This window comes from Dreissena polymorpha, chromosome 4, assembly GCF_020536995.1.
Source record: "Dreissena polymorpha isolate Duluth1 chromosome 4, UMN_Dpol_1.0, whole genome shotgun sequence".
Taxonomy (NCBI): domain Eukaryota; kingdom Metazoa; phylum Mollusca; class Bivalvia; order Myida; family Dreissenidae; genus Dreissena; species Dreissena polymorpha.
The window spans coordinates 141,890,987-141,904,106 of NC_068358.1; the positions used below are offsets into that span (position 1 = coordinate 141,890,987).

At 35.2% G+C, this 13,120-nt stretch overlaps 1 protein-coding gene across 4 annotated transcripts in view; it reads right to left on the bottom strand.

Annotated features, from left to right (window-relative positions):
* Positions 1-599: 599 nt before the first annotated feature.
* Positions 600-13,120, bottom strand: part of LOC127877985 (uncharacterized) — a 30,942-nt gene continuing 18,421 nt past the window's right edge. Inside the window, exons 2-9 of one of the 4 annotated variants that reach the window (XR_008048694.1) lie at positions 9,059-9,243; positions 7,472-7,726; positions 6,432-7,245; positions 5,731-5,923; positions 5,350-5,404; positions 4,439-4,548; positions 3,690-3,819; positions 600-3,284 (exon numbers count right to left, since the gene is read on the bottom strand). Coding sequence is in view for 3 of the 4 variants with exons in the window: in XM_052424330.1 (XP_052280290.1) it covers positions 3,028-3,284; positions 5,350-5,404; positions 5,731-5,923; positions 6,432-7,245; positions 7,472-7,726; positions 9,059-9,218 (1,734 nt within the window). In the remaining variant the exon portion in view is untranslated. Of the gene's footprint in view, positions 3,285-3,689; positions 3,820-4,438; positions 4,549-5,349; positions 5,405-5,730; positions 5,924-6,431; positions 7,246-7,471; positions 7,727-9,058; positions 9,244-10,554; positions 10,672-13,120 lie in introns of those variants that run through there. The other 3 variants (XM_052424331.1, XM_052424330.1, XM_052424329.1) reach the window with 3 other exon arrangements.

Sequence of the window (13,120 nt, forward strand, 5' to 3'; positions counted from 1 at the left end):
GATGCTTATCGGGACTTGATCACGAAACGTCCTGCGGTACTCAAACCTGTATTTATTCGTTGTCTCAATACGGACGTTGTGTCCTCAAAGGACTTTGGCAGACGTTGATACTCTTCTCCAATTACTTTCTTAACAAGCAATAATGGTAGATGGTAACCACGTTTTGTGTATTGCTTTGCCCTTTTCAATGCTAACAATGTGTTGACTGCGGTTTTGGGACGACCGCGATGTCGTTTTGCGCATGCTGGTTCAGATGGGGCATTTTGGATTGGGGAAAATTCGTGCCTTTTTTACTTATTTTTTACTTATATTTAGACATTATGTTTTGCATTTGCATACAAATGATGTAAAATGGAAAGTGTTTCTTTCAGAAAAGTCTTTTGTTACTATTTGTAGATTGGTGCTTAAATGCGCATTCCCTTGATTTTTTTAACAAGTCTATAATTATATCCTTATCTGTGGGATACAAGCAACACTTTTATAAACATTTATAAAGGCGCCCTACCCGTGTGACTTTGTGAAAATGTGCGCGTATGTTTTGCCAAAATTAAAAAAATATAACCACACTAGTGAACTATAAACATAACTACAAGCCAATCAATTTATTTCAACTATTATTAATATTTAAAATATTTTCATTCACAATAAAAAATAACTCCGCAATTAATGGAAAATAATTTTCTGTATGTTTTTTTCTTCGTAATTTTTCGAAGTAATTTTGTAATATTAATATAATATTAATTACCATTTAAAACACAACACATTGCACACAATTTTTTATAGTGTGTAACTAACCGAGACTCAGATTTATACAAACTAGCAACAACACACATGTAAGCTTAAAGCCCCATTACTACTCAAAATCAACGAAAATGTCGTTAAGTATTTCGTAAAATAAAGTTAACACCTAAACAATCAGTGTTCCTTATAGCATATCGCCACAATTTCAACGCAATATGTGGTATAATTACATAGATTTGTGCAGATACAAAATGCTCGTTTTTATTTATTTGTGACACAATAAATTCCATTTTCATTTCCCGGGAACATCTATGCATACGACACACGAACACTAAACTGTGAAATTAAAATGGAATTAAATAGGCAATACATAAATAAAAACGAGCATTTTGTATCTACAAACATCTATGTTACCAGACCACATCTGGCGTTGAAATTTCGGCAATCGCCATAAGGAACACTGATTTGTTTATTGTTTGACTTTAATTTACAAAATAGTGTACGAATTTTTTGTTGATTTTGAGTAGTCATGAGGCTTTAAGATGTGATGAATCAGTTAGGTTATATTTTTATCAATAAAAGTTTTAATTTATGATTGCGTATATGAATAAAGGAATGCATCGATACTTTGTGAACTGTGTCAACGGCAGTGCCCTGAAGTATTCTGTAATTATGTCATACAATGCAAGTTTGAATTAAAAATATAAGCTGATGACAAAACGATAAACAATTAACAATACAAGAAGCACAGTAGTATCAGATGTTAGCTCATTAAAAAAATAACATTGAATTAAAATAAACATTCCAATAAAATGCAGTATATAAGTTATATGTTAAAAAGTATATGGTGTTACATCCATTACAAAGTTTATGTTGGTACTTGTATTATCAGATTGCATCACACCAATAAATTTCATCATGTTGGTCTTTTCCAGAAATATTTATCTATATACAATTGTCAAGGGACAATAATGTTCATCCACACTGTACAATTTTCACTTTGCAGTAGTTGTTCATCAATAAGTAACATCTCTTATTCAGTACCCGGTAAACAGCTATAACTGTATTAAACTATAACCTTCATTTTGATCAAATTAAATGGCTAGGTTGCACACTTTGGGTAAAGCACTTAATCATTAAGGGCATGATAATAACGTTCAGTGTTTTTGGCATTTGTATTTTTTAACTAGACCTTCTAAAAAGTACGTGAAATCATTATTACATTTAGAAATCAACTGTACAGATGTTCTAGTAAAATCAACAGTACAAATGTTCTAGTGAAATACAAATGCCTGATCAATACACCAACAACATTTTTATTCAGCAGTAAAGCTTATACATACCCTACATTATATATGCATTACACAATTTATAAGTAATGGTAAAAGATTGAAGTCGGACGATAGTGTTATGGATCAGTTCACGTGGTAAGTATTTGCACTTTAAGAATTCAAATAAATCAAGCAATGCACAGTTTCATCCTTTAATTAAACACTTGTTTTATTAATACAAACGTCGGTTATAGTCTTAGTGAGTTCGATAATATTACGTCAATTTTTTTTCGGCTACGAACAGACCCGTTCCGCCGCTTCATAAGATTTTACTTAATATTGTTAAACTATTAATTAAATTTGGTCATGCAATATTTCAAACCTGACTGATGACGTCATTGTAGATATTACTGATGTTATATGTGTATTTCCATAAATCAAAATATTGCGAAACACTTGACGACATTTGATGCATGTCGGCAACACGTCAAGCGTATGATCATTATATTTGTTTATTATTTAAAAAGTTTAGACATGCACATGTTTGACCTTTGGCCTTAAGTCTGACCGTAACTTCTGACCAAGGACTGACATAACTTCTTCCCATTTTTTTTGCATTTTTATCACGTTTTTTCATAACAAATATTAATTGAATGTTTGTCGAGTCATTTTTTACAACAAATACAATAGATAGCATTAAAAACCTATGTTATGATCGATACATACCACTTCTTTAATGCTCAATGATTACAACATTGTGTGCGCCTTCCTTTTGGAGCTCATCTACAGGCATACCGTTAATAATGAATTCCTTTATACTTTTTTTTTCAAAAGTATAACAATCTGCAAACAGGTCCTTTGTAATGATGTCATACCCGTAATTTATATTGGCGTCATTTCATCGATTCCTAATTGGAAACGTCTACAGTCATAATAACGGTATTGTATTCGATATTATTCCTGGACATAGATCAGTGTACTGTCTATTCTGAGAAGGACTGTCGTTGAAATAACCTTAGGTAAGGTTATACCACGAAGATGAATGACACAAGCCCTCAGTGTAAAACGGCGAAGGCAGACTGTCGCCGCTTTCAGATGAACAGGGCGAGGCAGGATTGCCAATGCTGTTGAACCAGTCCCGACGTTCGGGTGTCATTATCCCAAGTTTCTGGTGGTCTTCGAAGTTAACGTAATGACTGCTGACTTTGCTATTATCCGAGTTGCCGCAGCTATCACGCCCACGCAGGCGCATAATGGTTGATAACCGTCTTCCTATCAAGAACATTTAAACCATTTTGTGTAATATGGTAGTAAATAATAAAAAAATATTGTCATTTACAACTGATACATGTGAAGTAATTGAAACAACGTTTATATGTTACCAGTTGTCTTAATTATCCGAATTAACCGCCGATATGATTATCACTCCAATTATTGCTTTAGAGGAATATTTTACAGAATGACATATTCTCAGTATAATAATAAAACCACAGGAGGGAAGCCCATATTTTGTATACGGTATAATAGAGACAAGGAGTTCAACTTTGTTTACCGCAAAACTAGACCATCTTTACTGTAAACCATGTAACTCGAATATTTTTTTAACGAATCAACTACCACAGCGGTTGTTTTCGAAAGCTTATAAAATAATTTATCAGGAAAAAATAAAATCAGTACCATTTATCCAGCAGTATTTCGGTACCAGCCCTAATAAAAAGTTGACCCAATTTCAAAATGGTGTTTGGTCGAATACAAATATGTCCACATAGAGATTTTCCATGTCGATCACTTTAAACATGTTAAAGAGCTAAAACTCAAAAACCAAGTATTTAAACGGTAGAAAAACAGCACATGTATGCACATTAAACAATTTTCAATCGGTTACAATACCTATTGTTATCGAAAAAGTATGGTAAACACCATTTTATCGCGTCTTTCAATCCGCGAGTACAAAATGTAAACGGAAAAAAATTGACTCTGGGAAACCCTTCGATGACGTCAGAGAATTTGTAACACAAAATAAGATTGGTCGGTTTTCATCAATTTCTCTCTCACCTTTTTACAATCGCACATTCTCGGCCCTTGCCGTCAAACATCGGATAAGTACCTCGAAGGAGATAGTATGAATACACATTTCGGAAGCGGTATTGCGGTCTACCTACGCGGGCCTACGCGAATCAAAATTACATAGTTAAAACAAACATGGCCGGTTTTGCGAGTTGTTTACATTTTGCAAAGATGAAAATGGGGATTTTCTATGCTCTGAAGCCAGAGCAAGTACAAACTCTACAGGAATTATGGACGCCATCGTTGTTATTGTTTTTGTTGTTGTAATATTCTTAGAATGGTATCACATGGGCGGACTACTTTCAACCCGTATTTCTCCCGAGTCCGATTATGATAATCTGCGAGGGGTACCGAATGACCTTTTTACGGAGATCCTCTGGAAATTCCGCCCAACTTATAAAAAGACCCGTAGCAAACGCATGCGAACACATTTCTTTATTGAATGACGTCAGGGGATTCCCGATACTTCCTTCAAAAATTAAACCTCTTGTTAGTTTATTTACAAATCGGAGTGAAAAACACTTTTGATGGTATGTGAATGACCATAAAATGTATTGTTATCGATTCATTAATGTTTATTAAACGGGATATAACTGTTTAAATGACGAACAGTCATGTAATCTTTGTGTTTCTGCTGTTTGAAACAAGCGGAAATTGAAGCTTATTTGGATACACTTGTGTTCGAACAAAAATTGTACCGTGAGTGTCAACTTCTGAGGGCTGTTATCGAAATACTTCTTGATCAATGGTACTGATGTTCATTTCTAATGATAAATCATTTTATTAGCTTTCGAAAACAACCGGTGTGTAGTTGATTCGTTAATTTTTGTTTTCGAGTTACATGGTTTACAGTAAAGATGGTCTAGTTTTACTGTAAACGAAGTTGAACTCATTGTCTCTATTATAGCATATATTTAAAAAATAAAAAATGGGCTTTCCTCCTGTGAATACAACAATAATCTCACGGAACTCGCTATACATGTTATGTTATTTCAAACACTAAACCGTTACATGGAAATTTGGAAGAGTTTTTAATCAAAACAGTCAACGCCTCTCATGATAATGCATCTCTAGTCCACACCATTAATGCAATACTAAACCTAACAATAAACGGAAAAATAGGTTTGCTTGTGTATGTGTGTGTGTGTGTGTGTGTGTGTGTGTGTGTGTGTGTGTGTGTGTGTGTGTGTGTGTGTGTGTGTGTGTGCGTGCGTGCGTGCGTGCGTGCGTGCGTGCGTGCGTGCGTGCGTGTGTGTGTTAGTGCACTGACCTCTCTGTTTCCTGCGTACAATCGGTACCAGCTGAGAAACCTCTTCGCTCTGATGCTTTTAACAAAACATTACAGACCGTATTAATGATGCTGTAAACACGTATATATTCAAATCCTAAAGACCACATGAACACAATTTTGTAACTTTTTACATGATAAATACAAACAGACGGTAAGCTTTTATCAACTTTTTAACCTTATGTAATCGTTTTTTAAATGCACACACCACATTCATTTAGAAACATACTGGTATATTTTAAATTTTCTATAATACGGTTAAATTATAAGACATTCTAAGTAAACACAACCCAAGGAATATATCATCAAATGAATGTTCACATTAACAATGTTTTTATACGTTTTGTCGTCTTAATATACTACCTTTGGCTCTTTCGCGTTTGTATTGGCATTCGGTGCTGTGTTTTGCATGGAAAAATGTCTTTTGTAATTGATGCAGTCATTATTTGTGTGCGTTTTCATAGAGACCTCATCAACAATAGAATAGCACGTGTCGCATACTGTTGTCATGGCACCAACACCGCATGATATCTGTCGATGACGTTCAAGTAAATACCTATATGGAAAAATACGTAAATATGCCTTAATAATTAAACAAATCTTGCAATATATGAAAGAATACAGTTGTTCATACTTTTTGTAATTTCTGTTTCGATATGTTTACTTCTGATTTCCGCTTTGCAATTTGTGGAGCGTTTAAATCAAACCAAGTGTGTATACAAATCAAGTGTGTATACAAATCAAGTGCGTATACACGTTTGAATTCTAGTTTTGTAACTCTCAAATTAATAATAAAACATGACTGTTTTTGCCACCTATCATTGTATCATAAATACAAACGAATCATTGTTATTGTTTACGGCTAGTATAAAAGAACAATGGATTTTCAAAATAGTATTGAAAATTACGTAATTTGCAATAGACTTGTTTTGCATTATACTTGAGCTTTTAGTTTAAATTTTACATTGAACAATACTTTTGTGTGAGATTCGATAAGCATTCTTTCGGATGACTGGCTCTTCCAAAACATGTATTACATGTAACAATTTATAACCATTCCAAACCTCGGTATCGTTACGCCGCATTGATGACATGATGTAAGATCAGAGCACTCTTGTGTGTGTGCAGTTAACATCCCTACAGGTATCAATCTGGAACAGTGGCGACATGTTTGCTTCCGAAATTCACAAACAAGATTGTGTCCTATCATGTCGTTCGCAGATCCTTCATATATGCATCCAGTATTTTCACATGAAAATATATAAGTTCGTTTGTCACTGTTTTGACAGTGATGACTGTCAAAATCAAGCTTAAACAGTTTGCACAAATTGCACATAAGTGTCTCATAGTCACACTTTCGTTTGTGTTGGTTTGCATCTTTTTTCAGGTGAACTGCTTTGCATCCGTTAATACTGTTTCGACAATTGACCAACTGATAAACGCATGACCGTTTATGTGACTCGACATCGCATAAAGAGGTCAGATAGACGCAGCCTTCGTTGGAACATTTTAATCTCCGAAACCGACATTTTCTTTGCTCGTGCTTTTGCATATTCTTTCGAAACACTTTTTGCTTACAATAGCTACATTGCACCCATTCAAATTTACACGATCTGGTGTGCGCATGAACCTCTTGAAAATTGTTCGCTCTGCATTTAAATGTGCACTCTGGTTTGTCGCATCGAAGAGTGAAATTGTTAAAAACATTGCAAACAATGTGTGCATTCAAGATAACATCCAGAACAGTGATTTTTGTTGTTTTTCTGGGGGTTTCTTGGAGCGTCCGGTTTTCGAACTTTGGTATACCAACTACAGTTTGTGTAACTTTTCCAGGATTGTGATACGGAAAATCCAGACGCTTAAACGTTTCTTTTGGCGCTAAAACAAACAAAAGTATAATGTGCACACACGTGTTACTCAATAATATACCAAACATTTGTTTCAATATCTGAACCTGTTTTAATAAAGTATATTTATTATAAACAGTGTTTACCGTTTGAAGTTGTAACATAATGTTTGTTTGAGAATGATATGTGTACGAATCAATAAATAGCTCCATAGCTCGTTTATAAATAGAAGTTTTAGGTAAAAATTGTATGCAAACCTTCTATCGCTTGCCGTATGTGATTCAATGTGAGATCGAAGCTGTCCGTATGGTAGGCATAGACAATATTAAAATGTCCTAAGATCTTTGGAATTTTACACGACTGCACCATTATAGCGATGATTCTGTGTTCTCTTATCGCATGAGACAGCTGAATGTACGCTTCTTTTGTTATAGATTTCTTTGAAAAGAATACGACTGTCATCTTCGAGTTGTATATGCCCTTTTCTAACCACGACCAAAGTTTACTTTCCCCTGAAATTATATATAACGGGTTGGTAAATCTGCAAATAATAAAGCTGGACACACAAACTTGCATTCAAAAGGCAACGTATAAGTATTGTTTATACTTTATAGTGTTAAACACGGCATATCGTTGTTCTTTATTGTTCATACTTCAATCCTGGAAAAATTATTGTTAAAGCAAGTATATACGATTTCTATGTCAACATGTAATTCTCACATTCATAAACCAATATATGAATATGAACGAGGAATATTTCATAAAATAATTAACTATCTCAATATGACACCATCAATCAAATACGGTTTACTTTATTGAAATTTATAACGAACATGTTTATGCCGATACCGACACGCTAACTCGTATGTGTTGCAGCACTAAATTTGTGTGAAATTGTTTTTCTTTTATGGTACCATTTTAGTGTCACAACAAAATAAAAACGAGCATTTTGTATCTACACAAATCTGTATTACCAGACACCACCCAGCGTTGAAATTTCGGCAATTGCTATAAGGAACACTGCTTTTTAATTGTTTAACTTTATTTTAGGAAATATTGTACATGTTCGTTGATTTTTAGTTGTAATGGGGCTTTAACTTGATCAGTGTTTTATCTGTTCAAAAAAGGAATACGAACGTATATATTCGCTTTAAAGTTTGAATTATTATATTATGCCTTAAACCGCAAATTGTGCAATAGACGATTGACACGGTTTTTATTATCTTCTAACACTTATACTTATGTTTAAAATGCTATAAACCTATGACGAAGTATTTTCAGGTTTTTAAAAGTTTAAGTTATCTCAAAGGGTTATGTATTGATTTCGTATATTAGTGTTTGAGATTTGACCCTAATGCTGTACATGTGGGCGTGGTTGTGGCGGGCAAAACGCCGACACACCAAGTATTTTTTAATCAATCGGATTCCTGTGCTCAACATCCGTATAATATAGCTTTTAACTTTTGCTAAACCATCGAAACTGGACAAGTTCTTTATTCTTCAAACAATCGGTGAGGAACTTGTTGATGATTGTTGTTAATTGATATTTGACCCTGTTTACCCCGCAGTTCGTCTCCAAAAAGCCAAAGTTTCATCCTAGTTCATATACACCGAAACCAAACCGCTACTTGAACCATCCATGTCACTCAATGCTAGGAAGATCGAACGAACGTTTTACTCTCCCATCAATCGTCTAATTCTTTGGCATGGCCGTTTTATAAACTGCACTAAGTATGGTTACAGAAAGCGTGATATTAAAGGAGTCGATTGGAACACAATTTCAGCGCTTTACTAAAGAAAGAAGGAACAAAACGACGAACATCGGCATGGGCCTGTATAATTACCTGGTACACCATCTGTGTGAGGATCAAACACTTTGTAAAACTGTCTGAATTGCTCTGCAAATTCCATAACACGACTGCTGTCGTCTTCGTCATACAGAAGGTAGATATCGTTTTTTTGGCCGCGTTTGCATGTGGATTTACTCGCTTTAGGAGGCATCATCAATGGAGATTTACCCTAAACTGTACTGCTCAAAATAAGAAATATTCACGTGAGTTTTGGGACAAAAAATCAGAATTAGTTTCCGAAAGTGACCGTGTTGACCTAAACTGTTGGTTGAAGGTGCCAATCAAAAGAACTATATGTGTCGTGTTCTGACAAAACTGGGTTTAATGCATGTGCGAAAAGTGTCGTCCCAGATAAGCCTGTGCAGTCCGCACAGGCTAATCAGGGACGACACTTTCCGCTTAAACTAGATTTTTGGTAAGGAGGGACTTTCTTGAAATTAAAAAACCATAAAAGCGTAAAGTTTCGTCCCTGATTAGCCTGTGCGGACTGCACAGGCTAATCTGGGACGACACTTTACGCACATGCATTATGCCCAGTTTTCTCAGAACGCGACTCATATTACTACACGTTAACGTGTCGCTAGCCCATAACATGTAGTCATAGTGATGTACGTTGGAACACAATGTCCTACCAACACAACTATCCAAATCAAAATGGCGTTCAATCGGCTTTTTTTTATTGAACCATCCTTTATCGAATGATATATCAATCAGGCAACATATATTTCGATACTGCTTCAATTATGCTGATTCCCATGACGATCAGAAGCATTATATACAAACATGTCAAATTAAAGCATATATTGTGATAAAAATGTTCACCACAAATATTGTGATAAATGTTTTTCGCATATATTGTGATAAATGTTCACAAATGTATTTTGACGTTTCTTTCATCACCTCATTTAGGACTTTTGCCAACGGAGGTTTGAATAATCGTGTATGTGACCTCGTGTGTGTCTTATGCTACATTCATTTGAAAAAAAAGCGGATTTCTTTGAATCGTCGATTCTATGCGTTCAATGTGTTAATTTGTGTTAAAGTGTTTCAAGCTTATCGAATCTCTGCGGTCATTTTTAACAGACGGTATTTTAATCTATTTACTAGCTACACTAAGATTTTGCCTGAAATTTAATACAATAAATTCTTGGTACAATAGTTTGTCATTGTCTTATCGCATAACGAACAATAACACCATGTATACTACAAATGTTCAAATATTGTGAAAAAATATGAGTTTTAACACAAACTTTGGGCATATACGTTGTAGCGCTGGGTAAACTATTAACACTTAAGTTTCGAACGATTCCCTCATGTCAAGCGTCGCCTGGTATCCATCATTGTGTTTACTTTAAGAACGAGCCTCTCCTGAATACGTCACACGCATGCGCTCCAAGTATTTTGTTTCACTAACATTACAACGCTTGAAAATAAATGCAAACACAACCAAAAGGTGGAAAAACAGGTAAAATTGCATTACAAAATCTTACTTCAACTAAAATATTCCAAATGTATCCATATTCCCTTCGTGTTATTGGTCCTCTTCATTAAATTTCCACATTAATTGCAAAGTAAAGCTTGCGACTGCACCACTGCACCAATTGTATAAACAGTTAAACCGGCGGTTAACCACATACCGGCGGTTAAAAGTCTGTAACATGTTGGTTACTGGTCGGTAAGCGTTTGTATAAAATTTGGTTAGTTATACCGATCGGTTAAAACCCAGTTAAAACATACCCTGCTTCCCTAGGTGGGTAAGTACAAGTAACCGAGAGGTAACTTACACAAAATGGCCGCGGCGCGCGACATTATAAAAGCTAACCATCGACGACCTTCACAATTTCGACGAGTAAACAACAAATTGCAGCGACTGACACTTATTTTGACTTAATTTACAGGGCAATACGATTTCCGACTTCGGACGTCGAATTTAAGGACGCACAGAACGTGTTTCTTATATTCTGTTATGGGTATGCCGTGTGTGATCCGATGTATCAATGGCGCCCATGTTAAAATCATTTCTCCGAGAACAGGGAACAACAAAAGTACAAACAAAAAAACAAAACACGTTCGAACTAGTATCTTACCTTTAATAGTCCTTTAAAATCCATAAATAATCCATTTAATTCAATAATTGACGAGTTTGCATCTAGGGTCTTTGATAATTATTTTAGCATAGTTGAATAAAGACCCTTATGCCATCATATCATTATATTCAAATGAGAACTCAATAAACTTTCTTCTTCGTCACACGCTACTCTATGTACATTACTGCTGTTAAAATGAACCGGAGCAGTTTATCAAATGTGTCGTGTTCTGAGAAAAATGGGCATAATGCATGTGCTTAAAGTCTCGTCCCATATTAGCCTGTGCAGTTCGCACAGGCTAATCAGGGACGACACTTTCCGCTTTTATGACATTTTTTGTTAAAATGAAGTCCCTTCTTAGCAAAAATCAATTTTTGGCGGAAAGTGTCGTCCCTGATTAGCCTGTGCGAACTTAACAAGCTAATCTGGGACGACACTTTACGCACATGCATTATGCCCAGTTTTCTCAGAACACGACACAAATAATAGCCGTTGGTGAACTCGGTTGCATTTGCAGATTTCTGCATACCAAGATATATTTAAACTTAAACGATGTTTTATTTGTCTATGGTAAATTCCCTTATTGTACAAGAAAGTAAGTAAGTTTATTGTAAACATTAGCCAAATTAGAAGAAAAGTCTAGCATGTTACGACGACCATGTATAATTTTTATGTTACATCTAGAACAACTAGAAGAATAGACGTCTTTGTAAGCACTCCCTTGCAGTTTGGAAGCACCAGGGATTCCGCTAAATGATGCAAATCCCGACATCATTATCAATTTGTCTCTGGTCATTTTGATGAACTCATAGTTAAAATTTACACTTTATTTTATTGTTATTTCATTTGTAAATGAATTTGATAAAAAAAAATACATGTCGCTGTTTATAAGCGTGACACTTCGCGCGAAAATTACGTCATTAGAAAATGCATTGTGGAAATTAGGGCTGTCACGATACGCCGTGAGCATACCGCGGTATATCGTGGTACAGAAACACTGTATCGCGGTACGTACCGCGATATTTTACAAAATATGTATCTGTGAAGAAAACAGCAGAATAACAAGTTTTACAAACTTTATTAAACTCAATAATCAGAAAACACTGGTATCATAGTATGACTAGAAACTGTAAAAGAAACGGTAATAAACTTGATAGAAGTAGTCATTGTTATTGTTATTGTTATTCGCGTCTTTTTCTAAAATGTCCGCCATGTTGTTAACAATAGCTGTGACTACAATCTGTGTAAATCGAACGCTTCAAGGGCATGTTTAAAATGCGGAGTCAGCAGGCCCAGTATTGAAAATCCGTAGCGTTCTGACTCTTCCTCGACTTATTCATAATCTTAAGATAACATGCAGTGCTCCAGCTAGCAATAAATAGACGGGCGCTGCGCCCCTCTAAAATTTGCCCCCTTAAAAAGCGCCCCTCTATTTCTCTGTCAAATGCCCTTTTGGTCTCTAAATTCCTGTTTTCCGGCCGTATAAATCGCCAGAAACATCGACATGAATACACAGATAACACAATTACCGGTACATGACTGCCTGGGCGTAATAAGTCAACACATTGTGAACAAACAAGCCCAAAGGGCATGGTTTGTTATCAGATCATCAATTAGCCTTTTGTTGCAGACGATAGTAACATGCTGCGAAAGATTATCTCTGAGGTCACGCTTGGTTAGGCACAATCACACTCGAATGAAATCAAACTCAGCACTATTGATTTTTTTAAACTTCTAAATTGTTTGGCTATGATTTTTTGCTTGCCAAAATAGTGATTTTTAATTCAAAACACCTATTAAAATTTGAAAATTAATCATCTTTTTTTAATGCGAATATGCGGTTAATTTTAAGTCCGAAATTACGGCATTGAAAAACATATTTATGTTTGGATTTTGTTTCTGAACTTTAAAACACTCTCTGTCCTCAATCATGATGAATTTTAACATGAATAGGGGCAGACAGTTGTTA